General features: G+C 35.6%; 1 protein-coding gene across 14 annotated transcripts in view; it reads right to left on the bottom strand.

The window, feature by feature from the left end:
* Positions 1 to 25,781, bottom strand: part of MCF2L (MCF.2 cell line derived transforming sequence like) — a 404,366-nt gene that overhangs the window by 237,473 nt on the left and 141,112 nt on the right. Inside the window, exon 1 of one of the 14 annotated variants that reach the window (XM_074192064.1) lies at positions 7 to 24,431. The exons of 12 other annotated variants lie outside the window; for them this stretch is intronic. In XM_074192064.1, the coding sequence (XP_074048165.1) occupies positions 7 to 160 (154 nt within the window). In that variant the 5' untranslated portion in view covers positions 161 to 24,431. Of the gene's footprint in view, positions 1 to 6; positions 24,432 to 25,781 lie in introns of those variants that run through there. One more of the 14 variants, XM_074192069.1, reaches the window with a different exon arrangement.

The raw sequence follows: 25,781 nt of genomic DNA, 5'->3' as shown, positions 1-25,781 counted from the left end.
GCTCACCAGAACATGTTTGCCTTGAATTGTTTCTCCAGGTTCTCTTTTGAAAAGGACGGAGGACTGCTGATGAAAACCCATGAAGCACTTGACTGACTCTCCTTAAGATTCGGTACTGATGGCCCTCTTGGCCTTCTCTTGATGATCCTGGCTGAGACATGAGTGGGGTTTTTTGTCTTTTCCACTCAATGGTAAAGATTCTTCAAGGATTGCGCTCAAGAAATATCCAAATGAAAGTTTCCAGTGCTGATGGCAATGGTTTCCTCCCCGTTCAACAGTCCCAGTTATTATGGTATTTAAATACAAAAAAAAAAAAAAAAAAAAGAAAGAAAGAAAGAAAGGGAAAAGGTCCAGAGGAGTGGATGGAGTAATGTAGTTAACCTATTTGTTTTCCCTCAAAAATGATCCTCATATTTTTCTTTGCCAAATATGAGAGAAACAGCTACTATAATTGTCTCCATTTGATCAAATCATGCAAACTTTAGCTTCAAAGTTATAACAACAGTCTTTTCTGTGGCAATCACACTTCTCACATAAGAGTGACCTATTGATTCTTTCTAAAACTTCTCTCCTACTGAACCAGGTGAGATTTGGACATACCCTACTCCCAAAGTTCAAGTACGTCTAATGGTTTCCTATTGTCAATCGTAGCCATAATTACCCAAGCAATTTTACACAAGTCTAGGAATCAGAAGAATCCACATCAGAAGAGAATTCATTGCCAAATATGGAACTGATGATTCCAAAATATCTTTCATACATCAGTTAGCTTTCAGTGGTGTCTCTCAATTCCCGCTTCTTCTTGGATGCTACTGTCTCAGAGAAAGCTTGAGTTTCTTGTTCTCAAGTTCACACATCAGTATTCACCCAGGCAGAAATCTAAAGCTGATAATTCGTTCTCTTTGCTTCTCATTCCTGTGACTACACCATCCGGTGTTCCCCTAGGGCTACTACTGTTCTGGGGCCAGGAGAACAGAAGCAAATTATTAATAGAAGAGGAAGGGCTGTTGGAAAAAAAAAAGTACCTCTCTCTTTACTGATTTGTTTTTAAATCTAGGAGATTTCCTTCCTAAAGGAGGATTTGTTCTCAAGTGAGACTAGGTCTTTATGGACATGCTCTGACAGTGGAAAGCAAATAGACTTTTCAAATATAGTTTTTTTTAACGAAATCTCAGGAAGTTTCAAGTTCAAACAAACTACAACCAGAAGGAAGGGAGGGGAAATGGACACTGGTTTTCTTGAAACAAACCGGGAAATTCTACACTGTCTGTATCCCCCAGTCTGTTTTAGAGTAGAGGAGAAAGGAAACTGATAACACTGCTTTGCTTGGCAAGCAATGCTTTCCACTCAGATGTGCTGAACCATGTCCCGGGTTTGCAAAGAGTTCTGCCAATACCCCCACTGTGTCCCTAGGCATGTTGGTGTTTAAGAGAGCACTGAATGTTAATGATGTACAATGAAGCACAACGCTTTCCTGCTCCTTCACAAGTCTCATAAATGAATTAAAAAGCAATCCTCAAAAAAATTTGCATTTACTTTACTACTACTCTTTTGTTTTTCTTCTCATAAAAAGGACATACATTTCATTTGATTGAGATTTAGTCAAGGCTTATTAAATTTGATTACCAATCAACAAAAACCATCTTAATTTTCCTTTTGGAATTCAGCATGAAGTCAAGAACCTACTCTATGAAATTGATCTTTTTTATTTTAAAGTTTTTCAAAGTACCATATGTATATTTATACATACACACACACACATACACACACATATATATATATATATATATTTACACACACACACACATATACTCACACCTATATGTTACTTTATTTTATCATTGTCATGGCCCTATGAGGTATGTGTTATTATTATGCCCATTTTAGAGATATGGAAAATGAGCCCAAGAGAAAAAAATGGCCTACCCAGCTATAGAGCTAAATAAAGATCTGCAGTAGGATTTAAACTCAAGTCTTCCTGACTCCAAATCCAGCATTCTATATACTTCAATGCCCAAAAACTATCTCTTCTCAACCCATCAACTAGACTCATAGATGAAAACAAAAATAGTCTTTCTATTATATAGAAGTCAAGAATTATGCTGTCTAAATCTCATTCCCTTCAGAAATTTCCCTATATATATATATATATATATATATATATATATGTATAATGCCTTCTAGAACTCTACTATATCAATGAAAAGAAACAAGAGCTCCCTGAGAACAGTCTCTTTTTTTTGCCTTTCTTTGAATCCCTAGCACTTAGAATAGTGAGTTGTTGGCAATTGTGCTGTTGGTTGTTGTATCAGTCATATCTAACTCTCCATGACCCCATTTGAAGTTTTCTTGGCAAAGAAGCTAGAGTCATTTGCCATTTCCTTCTCCAGTTCATCTGACAAATGAAGAAACTGAGGCAAAGAGGGGTTAAGTGTCTTGACCAAGGTCAGAGAGCTACTGTTTGCTCCTGACACTAAGACCAGCGCTCTATCTGCTGCACAAACCACCCCTACCCAGCTAGCATATAGAAGGTATTTAAAAAATGCTAGGTGACAGAAACACTAGCTTCTGAATGTTGAATAGTTCATATAAATATCAAAAACCCATAAGTCACCCAGAAAAAGTTTGTAGGTGGTGGTAGGGGGGGAGAAGCAAGAAGTGAACATATATGATTATATGTATAACAAAAACCTCATTAAACCCATTGTACACATATAGCACTTGGGCTATTATGTAACTTGCAACAAGTACTCAGTATCCTCCTAGAAAAAAAATCTAGGTTCTTGAAATCACCTGATGGTCCATTTCAAAGGTCCATTTTTGTATTCTATTGAGATTATCAAAAGGACACATGAAAATTATTACTTCAATTAAAGCTTTCATACACACCTTCCCCAAAAGTCTGTTTTAAATTTTCATATTGGTTTTGAAGCTGCAAATAAATAAATCAATCATAACAACTTTTGTGTAAGCCACATACAATCAGGAGGAAACAGATGGTGAGTGTGTTGCAACCCTTTCAGAATCTATGCTATCTTCAAATTATCTGGAAAAATAAATCAGTGTTAGCACTGTTTATCTTGTAAGGCCTCATTGAAAACGCAGCTATGAAAATATATACTGAAATGTATGTACATATACAAAACCAGCCAGCAAGCAGTTAAATTAGCTTCATCTGTGACGTTAATATTCCTAGGTCACTAATTGGGAGTTCCCCTGAGGAAGGCACCTGACTTCCCTCTCATCACCAAGTAAACTGAACACACCGAGATAGGAAATATCATTCTCCACATAATAGAATCACATCCCAAACAGGAATCCCTCTCCCTCCATGCATGCAAAGCAATACCTATTATCACCCACCCAAACTTATTCCACAATTAAAATACTGAGTACTTGTTGCAATGAATAGATTGAATAGTTCAGATTAATAAAGGCAGAACAACCCAAGTTTTTAAAGATGCTTCATATTTAGGTGGTATTTTGCTTTCTTTTCTCATTACACGAGAATAAACATCTTTCTTGTTCCTCCTTTGTTAGGTCACCAGAGTTGTAACTTGAAATTGCTGTTCCTGAAGCAAGTACTAGAGTTACTCCCAGAGGAAGCAGCAGGAGGTGATTTCTTACAACAAAGGAAGGGCTGGGAGATGGAGAATCTGGTACATTAGCACAAGGCCAAGACTGCTACATAGGGGTAAGGAGTGGAGAACAGAGTATGGTACTCATTGACAGTTTTTCTACTCTAACTAAATCTTACTAACTAGATATTAAATTTTGTTAGAGGCAGCTGGGTTGCCCAGTAGATAGAATGTTGGACCTGGACAACTTTAGACAGTTACGAAGCAGTGTGATCCTAGGCAACTCACTTTATCATTATCTCTCTCAGTTTCTCCATTTGTAAAATGGAGATGTCAATAATACTACAAAGTTAGTAATATTATAATATTAATAGTTATAAGAATGAAGTGAAATTATGTTTCTAATTTTTAGTGATGTTCAGTCCTGTGATTCTCTTTGGAGTTTTCTTGGCAGAGATAATGAACTGGTTTGCCATTTCATTCTCTAGCTCATTTTATAAATGAAGAAACTGCTAAGTCACACAAGTGACTGAAGGCAAATATTATCTCAGAAAGATGAGTCTCATTGATTTCAGGTCCTGCTCTCTACCCACTTTGCCACCTAGCTGCCTCTACATGACAACTCTGTGGTAGTTCCTATTATTATCTTCATTTTAGAGAAACGTAAACCCAGTCCAAAAAGCTGAGGGTCAGGGGGGCGGCTAGGTGGCACAGTGGATAAAGCACCGGCTCTGGAGTCAGGAGTACCTGGGTTCAAATCCGGTCTCAGACACTTAATAATTACCTAGCTGTGTGGCCTTGGGCAAGCCACTTAACCCCATTTGCCTTGCAAAAACATAAAAAAAAAAAGCTGAGGGTCATATAGATCGTATATTTCTGAAGCTGAACTTGGACCCTAGAGATCTATAAGAACAGAAAAGGCAATCATTGGGTTGAGAAGGTGTTGTTGGTTTTTTTTAAGTATAATTCTGCCTTGAGGCAGGGGAAATGAAAAAAAAACTCCCATTTTTTTCAGTTTTAAACCCTATGAAAACCTTACCCTTGAATTGAAGTGTTCATTAATTTTCACCAATGAATGAAAAGCAATTCTAAGTAAATGACAGTTTAAATTGCATAAGCAGTACATAAAAGGCAGAAGAGTAAATGGTAGCTAGGTGTTGTGGGTGATGCTCAAGGGAGTCTAAGTGATATCCAACTCAAAGGGAAGATGAGATGACACAATGGTTCAAAAATAAAAGTCAGTCAGTCAGTTGTGAATACAAAAATAATGAAAGGCACAGAAAACAAAAATGTTTGGTAGTTTAGGTCTTTGGGAGGAAGGGCTCATAGCCTGGAGAGCCAGAAGGCAAAAGATGTTTTCTTCCTTGTCTGTAGTTCAGTTGAGTCTTCCTCTTCATAATCCCATTTGGGGTCTTCTTGGCAAAGGTATTGGGAGTAGTTTGCTATTTCCTTCTCTAGTTCATTTTACAGATGAGGAAACTTAGACAAAGAGTTTAAGTGATTTGCTCAGAGTCAAACAGCTAATAAGTGTGAGGCAGGATCTGAATTCATAAAGTTGAGTCTTCCTGATTTCAGATCCAGGGCTCTATCCATTGTTGGTACCTAGCTGCCCATGTTTTCCTTCTATATCTCATTTTGCAAGGCTTTTTTTTTTTAATCAGCCAGTAAATTTTCTATTGCTTTATCTTTTCTATAAACTGGGACATATGTGACTATATGTGCTATGATTAATTAAAAATTCATGAACTATAAACTCCAGTGCTACAAATGATTAACTTTAGGAAACAGGTGTTCATCCCCTCACAATTGTCTCAAGTTGGCCTTCCTACCTCTTCAATCCATCCTCCACTTCTTAAATGCAAATCTTACATAATCTTCTGAATTCAAGTAACTTCAGTGATCTCCACCCTTTTATTTCCAGGATCAAATATAAAAATACCCTGTCTTTAATATGGGGACCGCTAGGAGGGTCTTCCCTGAATTACATATCCCTGTTAGTACCAAGCCCATGGTACTCATTTAACAATTCATAAAAAAACGGAATGATTTAAAATAGCAAACATTTTCCTTAAAAGTGATGAAATACCTCTACCAGCTCATCATAAAATCATTTCATGCAACCCTTCAGTTGGTTTATAGTGTAACCTAAAATTAAATATTTTTGGTATCTTTATCTGAGGAATCAACAAAAAAGATCACTGGGACATTAGAGGCAGTCATAGAAGAGAACCAGTTGAGGAGACTGGGATTTTGAAAATATGTGTGTCTGCTTCACTATTAACTCCATTTTGCTAGCATCTTCCATCCCACTACTGTCTTTGAGGAAAATCATAGACAAAATAGGAGAAACAAAGACCTTAGAATATCCCAAAATGGTATTTTTTCACACTTCTTTTACCCTATGTATTCAGAATCTAGTACCAACCACAAGTATGAACTGGGTCAGATTAAGACTTTTAAATATTGTTCAATCTAAGGACAAAGTATTTTTAAGAGGCTAGAAGCCCTGAAACAAACACATACACACACACACACACACACACACACACGCACAGACATACAAATGTACTAACAATCAAACCATTGTCATTTCTGTACAGGAAGTACTTTGCACATAAAAGTATTTAATCAAAGTTTGCTGATGTATGGATTTGAAGGCAAGTCAAGACTCCCAAGTGGAATCAAGCTCTTAGAGCTGCCTAAATGAAGGTAGCTTAACATAATAGAAAGAATTTTGGATTTGAGATCAGAGTACCTTGATTTAAAACCTGGCTCCACTTTTTTCTACCTATGGGACAACTAGGTCACACAACTTGTCTGGACCTTAGACTACTCACAATATTGGACTTGATGTTCCCTAAAATTCATGATCCCATGATTCTCACAGCATGGTATCTTTATCTGTTCAGTTTCACACAATGCTTTCTTTTCTTATCTAGAAAAATCTTTTAGTTATGGTTATTATGCCCAATTTTTATTGGGGCATATTTATTTTAATTTAGAAATCGTTTGGAAGCAGTGCAATGCTTTGGAAAAGATTGCAATCATGTGAATTTTCTTAACTGGCAATTTTTTGATGCTAAACACAGAAAGAAAAAGTTCTTAGATATCAAAAAGTAGAAAAATTGGATAGTTGTACTAGATAGTAAATCAAACTTATATTTCAGAAGTTTATAGACTATGCTGTAATAAACCTAGTTACCTTGTGAAATGGTAAAGTACTATTATTATTTTTCCAAAAAAAGTATAAAAAAACCCCCACATGTACAAAATTATTTATAACTGTTGCAAAGAATTGGAAATTGAAGGGATGCCCATCAGTTGGGGAATGGCTGAACAAATTGTGGTATATGAATGTGATGGAACACTATTGTTCTATAAGAAATAATAAGGGGGGGTGGCTAGGTGGCGCAGTGAATAGAGCACCGGCCTTGGAGTCAGGAGTACCTGGGTTCAAATCCGGTAACAGACACTTAATAATTAATTACCTAGCCATGTGGCCTTGGGCAAGCCACTTAACCCCATTGCCTTGAAAAAAATCTAAAAACAACAACAGCAACAACAAAAATAAGGGACAGGACTTCAGAACAGCATGGGAAGACTTGCATGAACTGATGTTGAGTGAAGGGCACAGAACCAGAACACTAACAAGTAGTATAGAGTGATGATCAACTATGATAGACTTGATCATTTCTGCAGTACAATAATCAAAGACAATACTAAAAGACTTGTGATGGAGAATACCACCCATATCCAGAGAAGGAACTGTGGAGTTTAAATGCATATCAAAGTTTACAATCTTCAAATTTTAGAAAAAGTTATTTTATGAATCATGTCATTTTTTTCTCTCTAATTTTTTTTCTCTTCTGTTTGGATGTGATTTTTCTTCCACAACATGAATAATATGGAGCATGGTTATAGATATAGAGCTTATATTGCATTGCTTTCTGTCAGGGGGAAGGAGGAGGGAAGGTAGGGAGGGAGAAAAATGTAAAAATATGACTGCTGAAAACTACTTACATGTACTTGGAAAATTCTATGTAGTTACATGTAGTTCAAAAAATAAACAAACATTTAAAAAGTGTTATTGTGTTTATTTTATAGCTGGGGAAACCTAAGACTTGGAGGTGAGTCATAAAGCTAATGAATATCAGATCAAGAATCTGAACTTGGCCTTCTGACTAAATCCAATGTTGAATTCCCTAGACTTGACTGTACACTCCTCATCCCCACTGTTGCATATTCTATCCAAATTTTATTTTCCCTTGACTGAAAAACATATTCAAACCTAGATGAGTCTAAGGCACTTATCAAACTCTAAGATTATTGACCTAGGAAAGAATAAAATCATAGGCTTAAATGAGCTGATGCAAAGTGAAGCGAGCACAACTAACAAAAATATTCTACACATAAAGGCAACACTGTGCAATAATCAACTATGAATGACTTCAGCTCTTCTCAGCAATACAATAACCCAAGACACTTCCAAAGGACTCATGATGGAAAATAATATCCACTTCCAAAGAAGGAACTGATGGAGTCTAAATGTGGAACCAAGCATAGTGGCTTTCATTTTTCTTTACTTTTTTCCACTGTTTTTTTTTCCCCTTTTGGTCTCTTTGTTTTTTCAACATGACTAATATGGAAATAAGTTTTACATGATTGCCCGTAAATAACCTATATCAAATTGCTTATCATCTTGAGAAGGAGGAAGAAAATTTGGAACTCAAAATGTGTATAAAAATGAATGTGTGTGTGTGTGTGTGTGTGTGTATTGAATTTGTCGCAAAAGGGGAAAAAAATCGTGAGAAAGAAAAACCATACAACAAATTTTTAAAAGTGAAAATAGTGTACTTTGGTATGCATTCAGAATTCAGAATTCTTTCTCTGAATGTGGATGGCATTTTCCGTCAGAAGTCTTTTAGGATTGTCTTTGATCACTGCAGGGCTGAGAAAAGCTAAGCTTATTATAGTTGATCATCATGCAATATAGCCGTAAGGTACAAAATGATCTGCTAGTTCTGCTTCATTCAGTATCAGTTTATATAAATCTTTTCAGGGTTATTGGGGATATGTTGGCTCACAATTTCCTGCAGTACAATAGTATTCCATCACTTTCATATACTGCAATTTGTTCAGCCATTCCCCAGTTGATAGACATTCCCTCAATTTCCAATTTTTTCCCACTGTAAAAAGAGCTGCTCTAAATATTTTTGTATATGTGGATTCTTTTCCCCTTTTTATGATCTCTCTGGGATATAAATCTAGTTGTGGCACTGTTAGATCAAAGGATATACACAATTTTAGAGCCCTTTGGGCATAGTTGAAATTGCTTTCCAGAATGGTTGGAACAGTTCACAATTCCACCAATGAGTGTCCCTGTTTTCCCAACATTCCCTCCAATATTGATCATTTCCCTTTCCTGTCATAGTAGCCAACCTGATAAGTGTGAGGTGGTACCACAGAGTTATTTTAACTTGCATTTCTCTAATCAATAATGATTTAGAGCAATTTTTCACTTGCCTATAGTTATAATTTCTTCATTAGAAAACTCCCTGTTCATATCCTTTGATCTGAGGAATGACTTGTATTCTTATAAATTTGATTCAATTCTCTATAGATTTTAAAACTTGGGTCTTTTATCAGAAACACCAGCTATAAAAATTGCTTCCTAACTTAATACAATCCTGTTAATCTTGGTTACATTGAGGTTTTTGTGCAAAAACTTAATTTAATGCAGTCAAAATTATCCACTTTGCAATTTATAATTTTCTCTGTCTCATTAACTCCTCCCCTCTGCATAAATCTGACAGACTATTCCTTGTTCTCATTGGTTTATGGTATCATGTTTTATGTCTAAATCATGTTCCCACTTTGACATTATCTTGGTATAGGGTGTGAGATATTGATCTATGCCTAGTTTCTGCCAGATTGTTTACCAGTTTTCCTGCAGCTTTTGTCAGAAATTAAATTCTTATCCCAGAAACTGGAGTCCTTGGATTTATCAAATAATAGATTACTATTGCCATTTACAATGTTTCTTTTGTACCTGATCTATTCCACTGATCCATCCTCTATTTCTTAGCCAGTATCAGACAATTTTAATGACTGTCTCTTTATAATATAGTTTTAGGTCTGGCATGGCTAGATCGCCTGCTTTTGCATTTTTCATTAGTTCCCATGAAACTCTTGACATTTTGTTCCTCCAGATGAATTTTGTTACTGCCTTGTTATAGCTCTATAAAATAATTTTGGATATTTGATTGATAGGCAAAATTGTCATTTTTTATAATATTAGTTCAGCCTATCCATGAGCAGTTGTTAATTTTCCAGTTGTTTAGATTTTACTTTGTATGAAAAGTATTCATATAGTTTCTAGACTTGTTTTGGCAGGTAGAATTCCAAGTATTTTATTTTGTCTACAGTTTATTAATATATTTCTTAAACCTAAACCCCAGATGAACTGTGTTTTAGGGGGAAAAAAAGTCAAGTTGATATAATTTTTTTGGTATATAAGCAAGAAGCATTCAGTACTTTAAATAATCATTTATATCTTGCATCTCAAGTTGTAAATCTTCCCACACTACTCCTCTGTCTGGCAATTTAGCAATGGATTCTGTGTTCCAGCTGCATCTTATTGGTGAAACTCCAGACTCTGTCATTAAGATTCTACCAGGGTCTCTGTGAGCATAGATGAATGATTCACTGCAGAGCAGCACTATTAATAACAGCATTGCAGATAAGGTTAACAAACAAAAATGTAAGTTGTGAGGTTTTTTCATAAAGAATGAATAGAGCTGGATTTAAAAAAATAGCAAAATCTGAAATCTTCATTCATTTTTCTAGATAAGACTATGAGTTGGACATGAAATTATATACTTCTTTTTGAGGACCTCAAAAATGAAAGTTCTCATTTAACATTTGTATCCTTTAAGACATGAAATATGTCTATGGTAGATTATTGTTCTGTCCTCAATCTTACTTTTAAAACTTCATTCAAGGGGTGGCTAGGTGGTGCAGTGGATAAAGCACAGGCCCTGGAGTCAGGAGTACCTGGGTTCAAATCTGGTCTCAGACATTTAATAATTACCTAGCTGTGTGGCCTTAGGCAAGCTACTTAAGCCCATTTGCCTTGCAAAAAACCTAAAAACAAAAAACATATTAAAAAAAACTTCATTCAAGCATCATGTTGAACTTTTCTTATTATTATTTTTTTTAGATATATTAGTCAGTTTTCAGTCTCATCTGATCCTTTGGGATCACATTTAGATTTTTTTTTTGGCAAAGATTCAGAAGTGATTTGCCATATCCTTCTTTGGTTCATTTTACTGAGGAGAATGAGGCAATCAGAGTAAAGTGACTTGCCCAGAATCTCACTGCTACTGCTTGAAGTCAAACTGAATCTCATGAATGTCTTTTTGATTCCCTTTATCCACTGCAACACCCAGCTGCCCTATTATATCTACATCTCTATATTATATTTTTATCTAAATACACTTTTTAAAAATTCTTGTAAGCACTTCCCAACACTCAATGTCCAAAGTCTACACCTCAAAAGAATTCAGTAAAACTATCTAATAATGATGTAATTACCATTTACCATCTATGCCATCTTCTACTTTTATAGTTTATCTAAGACAACTGGTTAATAGCATGGGATAGAAAAATGGGCCTAAAGTCCAGGTTCTTACAGATGTGTGATTCTGGACAAGTACTTCTAACTCTATCTGCCTCAGTTCTCATCAGAAAAATAGAAATATTTTTCCTAAGGTTGGTATGAAAATAAAATGAGATTTATGAAAAATACTCTAAATAGCTAATAGCTATTATTATTACTATAAAACAAAAGAAAGAATATATGTTTTGATTTCTATTTCTTTTTCTACAGTCAACTAAAATCTGAAAAATACATATAACTAAGAGATTTTCCTACAGCTCTGACAAATGGTTTCAAAATTTTAAAACCACATATGTTTACAAAAAAAATTAGGTCTAGGAAGCAAAAAACAATTTTTAGAAGACAACTAGTTTGGCCACAGAAAAGCCACTGTACTTTGTTCTCTTGAGAAAGTATAAAGGGCCCCTTTTACAAGCTTCAGCTTATTATTTGAATTTTTTTTTAATTCTTCTCAAAAAGTTTGATCCTCCTTTGGTTCCTGTCCTTTAGAGTTTATGCTGCCACAATGGCTCTTCTGTGAAAGAAAACTTTCTTCTTAAAGTAACCCCTTTGCAAAAAATCCAACTGCTTACCTTCTTACTCTTTCAGATCACTAACTATATATTTATATATTTACCATTAGTTATATTGCAGAGGAACACAGGTTTAGAGTTGAAAAGTACCTGAAAAGCCAATGAGTCATAGGATCAATTATAGCAGCACAAATTTAGGGCCAAAAGGACCCAAGAGTTTATCTAATATTTCATAAGATGGTAGGATCAAAGGCAGAGTGGCATAGGAGGTCTTCAATTCCAATCCTTTCAGTTTACAGGCATGGAAACTGAGGCCCAAGTAGATTAAGGAGATGTAGGTAAGAATAAACAGGTTTTTAAATATCAGACGTAGGATGCAAATCTAGGTCCTCTGACCTTGCCCTAAAGACAGTTAATGAAAATATGATTATATTTTCTTATCTTCCTGTTTCACACTCTAACACAATCATTTTTATTTGGCAACAAAGCTCTCTTCATTCTCGACTCTCCCTTCTCAGAACTTTTTCACTTGTTGCCTCTCTCCACATTCTCCCATGTTCACTACAGTCTTCCATTATCCTTCCTCATCTCAGCTTTCTCTATTGTGGTTTTAATATATTTGAGGGTCTGCATAAGAAATTAAATGGAAATTTGGGTGGGGGAAATTTTGTGGAAGCTACAGATGACATGCTAAGGCCTGCAGATGACATGGAGCCTATGGCCAAATACTTAACCAAAATTTTATAGTAAAGTAAACTCATGGAAAAAAAAATTAAAACTTTCTCTGGTGTGAAGGGAGACCAAAATACTTTTATATGGATTTTTCCAGATCATGGGGGGGGTTACATATTATCATATTCAAAAGTTGCAGAAAATATAACAAAAATCTCTTTTTTCCAGTCAGAAAAGAGGTGTCATTAGACACAATCTGATGACATGAATTATTAAAATTCAGAAATAGCATCCTTGATCTGGTTGCATATTTGATGCAAATTGACAATACACATTTGAGGAACAAATATCATGTATGAAACATGGATTAATCTGAATAGCCAGAAGCAGACATGGACTGTCTCCTACAAACTGGATAAAAAAAAAATATTTTCTTTCCCCTACTTAACAACATTTAAATCACTCAGAACCATCCCACAGCCTTTTCTGGTACTATTGTAGTTAAATACTGTAGAAACAAATAGTAATAATAAATTGACTTTTTAAAAACAATATTTGGGATTTGAGAATATTTTTGTATGGGCAATCTTATGATTTGACTACAATTCAAGATGACTCAAAAGTGTCAGTGTATTTTAAATTATTGAAGCATAAACTGAACTAAGATTTTTGGGATGTTCTGTGCAAGATATCTTCTTTATTCAGTGGTCTTTGAAAAGTCCATTTCTGGAGTATTCATTTTATATTTATAATATACAATCTATATCTCTATAGGCAATTGATTACTAATGGCAGAAGTTGCTATATTTTCATCCCTGGGCTTGGAAACTGGTCTGTCTCTGTCTAAGAGATTATGTTGACTGTTGCATTAATGTTTTTACATGACTACACATTTTTAACCTTTTTCAAGTTAACTTGCTTTCTCAATGAGGGGGAGTGGGATGGGAGGAAGGGAAAGAATTTGGAACTCAATATTTTTTAAATGAATTTTTAAATGAAATTTGTTTTTGTATGTAACTGGGGGAAAAATAAAATAAAACCAAGAGACTATGCCACATATCTTTGTGCCTATGGGATCAGACTCATTTAAAGCACAAATGAACACACAAATAGAGAATGAAGCAAACTGCATCAATCAATCAAGAGTTAATTTACCACCATTACAAATATGTATATATGATACAAAACATTTTTACATATATTAATCTAAAAGAAATGTTACCTGTCCTCAAGGAATTTCTCAAACTAGTAGGAAAGGCAAGAAAAACACAAGAAATGGTGACCCCCCCAAAAAAAAGAAAATTCATAATTAATTGCTAAGGGGACTGATATAAATTAAATACAACAGTAATTTTAAGAAAAGAGAGATTAACTGGGACACTAATATATTGTTGGTTGAACTGTGAAATCATCCAACCTTTCTGGTGAGCAATCGGGAATTATGCCCAAAAGGCAACAAAAATGTGCTACCCTTTGATCCAGCAATACCACTACTGGGTCTATACCCTGAAGAGATCATGAAAAAGGGTAAAAACATCACTTGTACAAAAATATTCATAGCAGTCCTATTTGTGGTGGCAAAGAATTGGAAATTAAGTAAATGTCCTCCAATTGGGGAATGGTTTAACAAACTGTGGTATATGTATGTCATGGAACACTGTTGTTCTATTAGAAACCAGGAGGGATGGGAACTCAGGGAGGGATTTGCATGAACTGATGCTGAGTGAGATGAGCAGAACCAGAAAAACATTGTACACCCTAACAGCAACATGGGAGTGATGATCAACCTTGAAGGACTTGCTCATTCCATCAGTGCAACAACCAGGGAAATTTTGGGCTACCTGAAATGGAGAAGACCATCTGTATCCAGAGAAAGGATTGTGGAGTTTGAACAAGGACCAAAAACTATTACCTTCAATTTAGGAGAAAAAAATAATTATCTTATTATGTAATTTTGCTATGTCTTATACTTTATTTTTCTTCCTTAAGGGTATGATTTCTCTCTTATCACATTCAAATGAGATCAATGTATACCATAGAAACAATGTAAAGACTAGTAGACTGCCTGCTGTGGGGGGTAGGGGTAGGGAAGCAAGAATGGGGGGGGAAATTGTAAAACTCAAAATTAATAATATCTTTCTAAATTAAAAGAAAAGAGAGATTAAGTAGAACTAGAGAAGTCAGATGAAGCTTCATGGAAGAAATAGAACTTGAGCTAAGCCTTGGAACATAAGTAGGATTTAGATGGGCAGAGAGGTCCAAGAAAAGGGCATTTCAGATAAGGAAGTACCATCCAAACCATGGAGTCAGGAACAGACCTACTTTGTTCCTCAATCAGTTAGTAGATTGAATACAGAGAGTGAAGTGAAGAGGCCCTTCCTTCCACTAGTCTCCTCTTCATTTCCCATTCTCCATTGTCCTCCCTCAAGCTCAGGTACCTTCCCCCTTTCTCATTTGCATAGTGATCACCAAACTGTAAGCTCCTTGACAGAAAGGACTCTGTCTCCCTCTTCCTTTCTCTCCCTTCCTCTCTTTCCCCCCCTCTCCCTCTCCCCGTTCCATATATTTTTAATTATATCCCTTTATCATAGTGTCTTACACTTAACAGGTACTTAATAAATACTTATGGACTAATTTTGAGGCAGAGACGCCAAATTGCTTTTCAGAATGGCTGGACCAAATCACTTCTCCTTCAACAGAGCATCAGTGAGACTGTTTCCCCACAGCTCTATGGCATCTGTCATTTTCCTTTTATCTCAGCTTTATCAATTTAGGAGGCATAAGGTAGAACCTCAACATTGCTTTAATTTGAATTTTTTAAATTATTTACGATATAGCTTTTTTAATATGGCTATGCATAACATTTTTCCCTCTTGAAAATTGTCTGTTTACTATTTATCAATAGGGCAATGGATTTTATTCTTATAAATTTAAATAAGTTTTTCATATGTCATAGAAATGTAACCTTAAACAGAGAAATTGACTATAAAGATTCTTTTCCCCAAGTTAACTGTTTCTATCCTGTCATAAACTTTTCCCTCCTCTCTACTCTTTTAAAATCACAAAAAATAATAGAAATCACTTCTAGACCTCCTTCTTGATTCCCTCTATTGTCCCCTTGATCTCAGTCCTTCTACAGTTTGAATCCCACCTCTGACATTTATCTTCTGTATTACTATGCTCAAATCACTTAAATTCCCTAAGACTTGGTTTCCAATTTTAAGAAGAGGATGTCTTCAAATCATAGGGCTAGTGGGGGAACTGGATGAGATATAAAGTATTTTGCAATTCTCATAAGCATTGCTTAAGTGTCAACCACAATCATCATATTATCATTTTACTGATTTTCTGAAGTTCAAATAGTAATTGTTTTATACTAAGTCACTAGCTATCTTTATTTTTAATTTAATGTCAAGGAATCTAAACTATTGCACAGATAGATTAAAAAACTGATTTTTTCCATCACAGAGGAAAAAAATTATGATGCAACCTCATTTTCTGAAGAGTTCTAGAAAGCATCTTTGGGACAAATCAAAGATAAGGGGAATGAGATACATATTTTTCCTATTTGTAGAGTTTTAATTTCTTCTATTATGTCTCTATATTTCAAAAGCATTTGATTACTAAAATTTTGGAAATTATTAGTGCTTGGGATGGTGACTTATTAAAATGATCTTAGATTTTTGAAGGTTAATATTATATTTGAATGATAATGAGTAATACTTTTATATAATTAGTAGAATACAAATGGATATTTTCCCATCTGTAGTCATCATATAATAATTTCTCTCTTAGTTTATGAAGAATATGGTGAGTTTCTGGTATAAAATTTTGACATCTTAATTTTTCTCATTATTAATAAAGGAAGAAATTCCACATATTGGGGAAAATTTATCAAATTTGCAATTTAAAAGGCCTTGATTCAACCCCTAGCTTTGCCACTTTACCACTAATATGATCTTGAGCAATTCATTTCCTCCAGTGAGCCTCAGTTTCCTTATCTGTAAAAAGGGGAAAGAGATACTATGGTGAATGATCTCTACAATCCCTTCTGGTTCTAAATCTTTGGTCCTATGATTTCCTTTAATATTTCAAAAGATTTCCTCAGTATTGGTACTCCTTTTTATCAGTGCTGATATAATCTTTACATGCCTCAGTAGATGATGTTCAGGAGTAGCCCCAAAAATTCATCATTTATTAACCAATATTCTGATAATAAGCCTCTCTAAATTTAGTGAGGTGGAAGAGAGCATGCATTTATTAAGCATCTACTATTGCCAAATACTATGCTATTTACAAATATCTCATTTGGTCTTCACTACAACCCTATGAGTTGGGTACTATTATCAGCCCCATTTTGGAATTGAGAAAAGCAAGGCCAATGAAAAATAAATGATTTGGACAGGTGCAACAGCTAGTGTGAGACTGGATTAACTCAAGTCATTTGAATCTAGGTCAGTAGTCATCCCTGAGCCACCTAGCAACTACCTCTAAATTTGGGAGAAAGTAGCTTGTCTAATGTATAAAGAGCTGGCTTCAGAGCCAGGAAGACTTGGATTCAAGTGCTGCCTCTTCCATAATGACTATGCAGTCCTGGGATATTAATCACCTGGTGCCCCAGTACAGTTTTCTGACCATGTCTAGTTGATGTTTTAATGAAGTAAAAAGAACCTTTGTAATATATGTCTAGGTGTCTGAAGAGTTCATGTATGTCGAAAGCATTGGATGACCTTGGTTCCTTTGATATTTGGCCAAGATCTAAGTACCCCATGTGTGTCAGCTGCCTTCAAGGTCACTGGAACCAATTGCCCAGTCCTCTGGGGAAGCCTTCACAGTCTTCTCACCTAATTCACCAACACCTTTAGTTCCTCTAGACCTTTTTGGCCTATCTACCAAAATGGTTTTACCATCGCCTGACTGCTGCACAACAGCAGTCTAGGAGCCACAGGTGAGAGATGAGTGAAGGTGGACCCCAAAGGTAAATGAGCAGCCCTCACATGAGATGTGCTAGGCCTCCCTAAACACCTCATAAACCACAGAACCTTATGTAAAATGTCCTTGAAATTATGCAGGAACTGCAGACTGACAGAAGTATTAAAAAGACAGACCCAGCAATAATGATTGCTACTAATCCAAGCTCTGGATAAGATAGTCAGCTTTGCTCTTGCCCCAGAGATGGGCCAAAGCACCCTGCCAGAGTAGGGTAGTTACTGTTGCCATGATATACCAGCTATATTAATGCTAGGCTATCTGCTGCCCCCACAGCCAGCCAGTTCGCTGTTAGATCAATGAGCCTTCATTGATTTAAACATTTTTGCCATCACTAATCAGAAGATTGTCCTTTTGTTGGGTCTTCAAATGCCTCATTTCTTTATCAACTGGAATACTTGAATGCTCTGTTACTTTTCATTTTCCTCATTTCTCTTTGAGATAAAGGTGCTGAGCTGTCAGGAAGACCTGAATTCAAACCCTATCTCAGACACTTGTGTGATGAAATAAGTGGCTTTACCTCTCAGACTCAGTTTTCTCATATGTAAAATGATCTAAAATCCATGATCCTGTGAGTTCAAAATAGTCTCTCCTTCCCCAGGGGAAGTATCATTCACTATTCCCACTTCAAAAATTTTGTTCTAATGAATCTCTCTGTTTCTTTAGGCAATGGACTATGCCAAAATATAGGCATCAAGGTGGTGCAGTGGGTAGAGCACAGAGCCTGCAATCAGGAAGACTGAGTTCAAATCCAACCTCAGACATTTACTAGGAAAGTCAATCCTATTTGCCTCAGTTACCTCATGAACTGGAGAAGGAAATAGTAAACCACTCCATAATCTTTGCCAAGAAAATCCCAAATGGGATCGTGCAGAGTCAGGTGTGACTGAACAACAAAACAAAAAAAAAAAGGTGTATGGTTTTTATGCAACTCAGACTTGTGGGGAGAGAACATATTTTATATTTGGACCAATACAATACTAACTACTTCCATTTAAGAAATTTTCAAAAATTTGTTTGGTTCTGCTTGCTGCCATAGTGAAAAAAACACATGTGAACATGAGTTTTATGTAGACTGTTCCCAAATATAACAACCCTTATATAGTACTACTCTGTACAAGACACAGTGCTAAACAATCCAAAAGTACCATCTCATTTTATCCTCACAATAATCCTGAAAGATACATGCCAATTGTTCTCAATTTTACAGAAAAGGGACAGAGCATTAAATGATTTGCCCAGGGTCATGTGGCCACTAGTAGCTGAATCTGAATTTGAATTCAGGTCTTCCTCATTCCAGGCAAACATGTATTTGTGTATGGATCCTATACTATAGGATCAAGTAAGGTTAGATAAAGCATTTTATGAACCATAAAGTGCCATAAAAGTGTTAACTAATATTATTTTAAATATTTTTTCCTAATCAAGTTTCTGAATTCATGACCTACTTTCATTATATAGATAGGACTCAGCAAACTGAACACTTGAAAATGGTTATGGCAAGCAGGTACAGGTGCTCAAGATTCACTTGTATGTCATCCTAATTTAATCTATTAGAACCTCTTTTAGTGAGATTAAATAGGGATACAGGGTCAAAATCAGACCAGAGACCCAGATATTATGGAGATGCAAGGTTTCAGAAAAGGATAAATGAGATATGAATAATACAATAAATGAAGTGGGGTGGAGGTCCTAGAAACATCGAATTCTTCATATTTTCTGAAGTAGTCTATACCTGGCTCAATTCATTCTGAACCTGGCCAAAATTTAATTGTTTAATATTACTATTCGAAACAAACAGTGCCGTATGACCTTGGAGAGGTAAGAAGAAAGAAAGAGGAGCCTGGGATTTTACAAGATGTATACCCTCTGGTGGCCAAATGAAATACTGAAGTTTTTTGGAAGACTGTTTTACAAGGTCATTATCTTGATTAGTGGATCCCTAATTTTACAAGATTCTATTCTGTCTTTGCCAAGAAAACTCCAAAGGGGCTCAAAAATTATTGACATGACTGAAAAGTGACTGAAAACAATATTCTGGTTCATATTTATTTCACAAGCTACAAGAATACAACTTTCTGATATGATGCTAAGACATAGCCTAGTCAGAAAAGGGATGGCCCTCCCGAGTAAGAGTCCTTTATAACTCAGGAAGTTAATAAAGGCAAAGCTACCAAAAGCAGCTAAAACTACCAAAAGCAGCTTAATAATGACCAAATAAAGACCTTTACCAATCTGTAGAAGAACAGCTATTCACTACAATCTGTCTTTTCCCAGACTGAGATAATAACATTGCTAAGTATCTTTAAACATGGAAGAATACTGAATACATGGAATGTAATATAAAAGCCTTTGATGGTCATATTTGACTTCCTCCAAATTCACTTTTTTTAAAAAAGAAAAAGAACATTCCATTTTCAGCTATTAACCCAAGATTATAAAATACTCAATCACAGAAGAGTCAGCAGGAAGTCAGGTTTCTTGCTTTCTCGTTCAGTGCTATTTTCATTGTGGTTAAATTTAATTTCTTTTCACTGTACATTTCTCTTTCACTCAAATGTTGAGATTCTAAAACAAACACATTTGTAGAAAAAAATATAATCAATTTCAACATAAAGCAAGCTAGCAAATCACCACTTAAGACCACAAGGCATGGAGAATCAATAGGAAGCTGACAAAAAATATTTTTAAAAGGTTTCTATGGCAAACTGCCCTGAAGCCATTGTCCAGTATAAATTCAGGAGAGGATGAAAGAGTTCTACTTTATCCTTGGGAGAAAGCCAAAGTTAGATTAAATAGTGATGAATTGATTAAATAGGGATAAGAGTTAGAGATAAGTTTGAAAGATACCAGATGAGACTGATTTCCTAGAAAGCTATATTTCTCTTTTTAAAAAATTATATGGTATTGATGTCTTTAAAAATTTTTTGATACTTCTCAATGACCTGAACAATTCTACCTCCACACACAATTGAACCACATTTGTGGCATAGCCAATCAACAAAATTTAATATACTAGTCATAGGTGACAACATAAGGAAATTGTATTCCAACACTGTGCAAGGTTGTTTAGTTAATCAAGGATTTCTCCTGGAGTCAGGAAGATATGAGTTCAAATCCATCCTCAGTCAATTATTAGCTGTGTGAACCTGGGCAAGTCATAACCTCTTACTGCCTCTGTCTCCTTTCCTCCAAAATGGGGGATAATAATAGTGCCCATCACACAGAATTAACATGAAGATTAAATGCAAAGCTTTTATTGTTGTCATTGTACAGTCATGTCTGACACTTCGTTACTCATTTGGCCGCTAGGTGGCACTGTGGAAGATAAATGTTACAGAAGTTGGAGCACTGGATTTGGAGTTAGGAAAACGTCTTCTTGAATTCAAATATGGCTTAAGACACTAACTTTTGAACATGGGAGAGTCACAATCCTATCTGCCTCAGTTTCCAAATCACACCAGTATCTTTGCCAAGAAAATTACAAATGTAGTTATGATGAGTCAGGTACAGTTGAACAACAAAAAAATGTCTCATCTTAGTTTTGGTTGGATTTAGATTTACACTGTTTACACATATACAAAAGACTTCCCTAAAAGGTTAATTATAATATAGATGTTAACCAGAAGCTGCAGGACCAGTAATGAGTTCCTGAAATTCAACCTGCTCAAAAGAGATTACTTTCAGTTTATACATGAGAATTTAGAACTTGATAGCTTTTATTTACATAGGATGGCCATAAAATTAAAAATAATTTTACTTGACTGGACTATAGATGAAAAGATAAAGTCTATTATTCATCAAGTATTTGATTAAATTGCTAAGGGATTAAAAATGTGAAATACTGAAATACGACTCCAGAAACCTGATTTACCAGATAACAAAAAAGGAAAAACCAACACACACACACACACACACACACACACACAAACACACACACTCACTCTTAAAAGCACTTCATTTAATTCTGTTTTGGTTTTGCCAATTAAAATCAATGGGTAAGGAGCTTTTGATAGATCCAGGCTTTCAATTCAACTTTCTTTCAATTCTTTCTTTTCCTCTTAGCCAGTAACAGTCATTCTCACCAGAAAGAAACAAGACAGTTTATGTCTTTCAAAAAGGGTTCAATTTCTTTCCCCTAAAATTCTTGGTTTTAAAAGATGTTAGTTAAATACTTTACATGAACAGTTTGACTTAATGACAGAGGCACAATTCACCTATCATATTAAGTTTTCTTTTAAAGGGAACCTTTAAAGTGATAAATAAGGAATAGCTGTAGAACCCATGAGTATTGGAGCTACAAGGGCTTTTGGTACATATCTAATCTAGTCTCTCATCTACAGCGTGAGAACTCACAAAGAAGTTAAATGACTTACCCAAACAGTCCAATAAATGGTCATACAGGTAACAGAAATCAAGTCTCCTGAGTTCCAATTCACTGTTATTTCTGTGCATGCTAGTACTACCATATTTTGAGGCAAGTCAGGGATACAGAGTTGTTGTAATGGCTTAAATTATTAATTATTAAAGATAACTTGCTTCTTCTAGGAAATGTAGTACCAAATTCTTTTAGGAATCAGAGACATAGAGAGACAGATTTCAAAAACTACAGACATGTAGGAGTTACTTCTCAACATTTCTGATTTTCCTCCTTGTCTCCCTAGACTGAGAAATTTCCCCTTTGGTGAATTGAAATATCAGCTTGCTCCCATCTAAAAAGCCAATTTGTTCTACATTTTCTGTCTCTGATTTCTGTTTGCTATTTGCTTAGATAAATAAGTTTACTTTCTATTTGTGAGAGTCTTTTATTTGGTGGGAAAGAATCAAATTTTTCATTGTAAACTAAGACCATACCTCCTCCTTTTCAGAGACAGTCAGAGAAACAGTTTTTGTCTTAAACCTATTTTACCTCTAAACCAGCAATATTTAAGAGAAAGAAATAATTCTAGTCTATTGCTCCCTTAGAGAATCTGGCAGTGCTCCAGGGGATTTCCTGTTCCCCAAATACCCCCACATATTATGTTGGTTCTCCTTTACTCAGAAATAGTCCAGACCCTAGAATCCATCTATTAATGCTTCCCCCAAGCCAAATTTAGACATGTAGATGTACATATCTTATATGGGTGTGGACACATCTCAAACCAGGAATAAAATAGTTAACTGATTTAACAGCTGTGAACTCCAATCAAATTTAAATTCTCTTTGACTGTTTGTAACACTAGTAGCAAGGGGTGGCCCTGGAGTCAGGAGTACCTGGGTTCGAATCTGATCTCAGACACTGAATAATTACCTAGCTGTGTGGCCTTGGGCAAGCCACTTAACCCCATTTGCCTTGCAAAAAAAATACCTAACCCCCCCCCCCCACTAAATTCTCCTACCAACAAAAAATGTAAATTCTCCCTCTATCTGCATTCTAATGCATCTATTTGGCTTTGCACCAATGAATCCTAGACTCTGGACTCATGGAGAGGTTTTCCTTGTGGTCCTTGGTAATATCCTAAATATGCTGTATATAGTACCATTATAGCTAAGAATGGAAAGGTTCTTTCGATGGATTTTGGTTGTCATGTCTAATAGATACTATATCTTTCTATTTATCCATCTATCTATCTATCTATATATATATATATACACACATATATATGCGTGTGTGTGTTTGTGCATACAAAGATTTTCCATGTGATTCACAAATCTTATTTTCTCCTTTTATCTCATTTTTCTCCTCATAGCCACCCTAGAAAGTAGGTGCTATTATTAATTACATTTCACAAAGAAGAAAACTGTTGAGTGACTTTCCCGGAATCACAGAGCTAATAAATGTCTGAATCCAAATTTGAACTCAGGTCTTCCTCACTTCAAGTTCAATACTTGTGCACCTTCCTGCCAGGAAATTTTCTTGAGGGAACTTTTAACCAGGATTTAAAAGCACCTAGTCTGACTAGGCATCATGCCTAGAGATCAAAGACAAAAATTAAACACACATTTGGCCTCAAAGAGCTTATATTTTTGTTTTCTAATTACCTTTTTGATATGTTAATATCTTTGTAAAAATATCACAATTTACCTATTTAGGAACACATATTTGGAAGTAAGGCAGAGAGGGACAATGACCTGTCATTTCATGGGTTTAGGAACTCCCTCTCTTACTACAAATCAGCTCCTTCTCCTTAACATTACAGCATTGTCTGAGGAACAGACATTAAATGATTTGCCCAAACTCAGTCTTTATGTATCTGATGTAAAACAACCCCAAAGGGGCAGCTAGGTGGTACAGTGGATAGAGCTCCAGCCCTGGAGTCAGTTGGAACTGAGTTCAAATTCAACCTCAGACACTTAATAATTACCTAGCTGTGTGACCTTGGGCAAGTCACTTAACCCTGTTGCCTTGGCCCCCCCCCAAAAAAACTTAACCCTGTGACTTTCTAAGAAATTTTGCCTCTCATTTTCTGTCCATATGTTTTTCATTATAATATTCTGGGAAACTGAGATATGACCTTCAACTGGACCAATGATGAAAAAAAAACCAGAAACATAAATTACTGGTTGTGTTGACTTTTATGTTTGATAAACTGATCTTTTTTTATTGAATGCATAAGGAATAAACAGTTCTCAATGCATTTTAAGGGATAAGACATTTTGCCAATCTTTATTCTTTTACACCCTATTATTTTCCTACTACAAATACCATTAGGTAGAAAACTGTTGCTTGATGCTATTTAAATTGCTGAATATTCTCCTAAGTTCATGTTCCTAAGGAGTTTACAATCACTCTTTTCCCTATATGCAAAAATATGTAGGGTAGCATTTTTTACTACTTTTTGCTACTGACTGGGTGAACTGCTAAATATACTGTGGTACTTAAAAGTAATATATTCTTACTGTGCAACAAGAAACAACACTTATGATAACTATAAAAAGCTTTACAAATTTGTGTGAACTAATATATATATATATGGATTGAGAGAAAAGAAAAAGCAAGAGAGACAGAATCAAAGAAGACGGAGGGGTAGGGGGGAAGGGGGAGGGGGGAGAGAGGGGGAGAGAGAGACAGAAAGAGAGTTCAATACACACTAAAACTGAATATAGTATTTCTCAGGGAGACTATAATATCAAAAAATAGACTAGATCTTAAAAGTCATAAACAGAATCAGGAAAAAATCTTGGAGATCAAGCCCAATCCCCTTATTTTGCATATTTAAAAAATCTACAGTTCACAGAAAATAAGAGACTTATCTGTGAACATACAGCAAGGCAGGGAGTAGATCCATATCTCAACTGCTTGTTGCCATCTTCTAGCTCTACCATGAACAAATTACCCAGGATAGTCTGACCTTGATAATGATGTTGTCCTTTATTCTTAAAAAAGAGGTGATGCCATGACGTGATCCTGAATTAGATTTGAGTGAGGGAGTGCTATGCTAAATCACAAGCCTCACTTTCTCCAGATATGAATCAGAACAATTGGAGATGGCCCTGGATGCAGGGCAATCAGGATTAAGTGGCTTGCCCAAGGCCACACAACTAAATAAATTCAAGTATCTGAGGAAGGTATCAAACTCAGGTCCTCCTGAGTTCAGACTGGTGCTCTATCCACTGTACCATCTAGCCACTCCTTCTCTTTTCTCTACACAAGCATATTCCAGTCTTGTGTTCATACCTTTTCAAATAGTGAATTGGAATACCTTCACCTTTTCCCTGCACCTGAAACAAAGATTCTCAACCCTATAAGGTGGAGCTCAAATTTCAACTCCAAGAAAGATTGAGTACTTCCACCCACATTAATATGTCACTCCTCCGAAGGGAAGCATCTGCCATAATCTCCTTTGCTCTCTATGTTTCATGCATGCACATCCCCACTCTCTAACAAGTTCAAGGTCTAAATTTAAGGCCTCTTGAAGCCAGGGGTGGTGTTTTATACTTTTCCCTGGATTTCCCACTGTACCTTGGAATAACACTAAGCACAGCGTTATCTCTAAGATAATATCTGTTTAAAGAAGAGTTCCTTCAAAACTATCATTGTGTGGTTTACACATGCTCCAGAATGGCTAAGGCATTAGAAGAATTCAAAAACCAAGAAACACAGAAAGAAATCAGAGGATGGGGAAGACAAAGTGTAAATTAAAGGAGACAATTTAGCAATCACAGACACTCTTATAACTACTTTCCAACAAATCACTTTTATACATCTCAACTTTTATTCATCTCAACTTTCTTTGTATCTTGTTATTATGCCCAATACACAATGAAAAACTGGCAAACAAAGAGATTAAGTGCCCTGGTTCAAGATTTAACAGTCTACTGAGGTGGGATTGCAATATCAATTTACTGAGCATATTTCAATACTTCTCCTAT

Source organism: Macrotis lagotis, chromosome 6, assembly GCF_037893015.1.
Source record: "Macrotis lagotis isolate mMagLag1 chromosome 6, bilby.v1.9.chrom.fasta, whole genome shotgun sequence".
NCBI lineage: Eukaryota > Metazoa > Chordata > Mammalia > Peramelemorphia > Peramelidae > Macrotis > Macrotis lagotis.
This window is presented reverse-complemented; position numbering and strand designations above follow the sequence as displayed.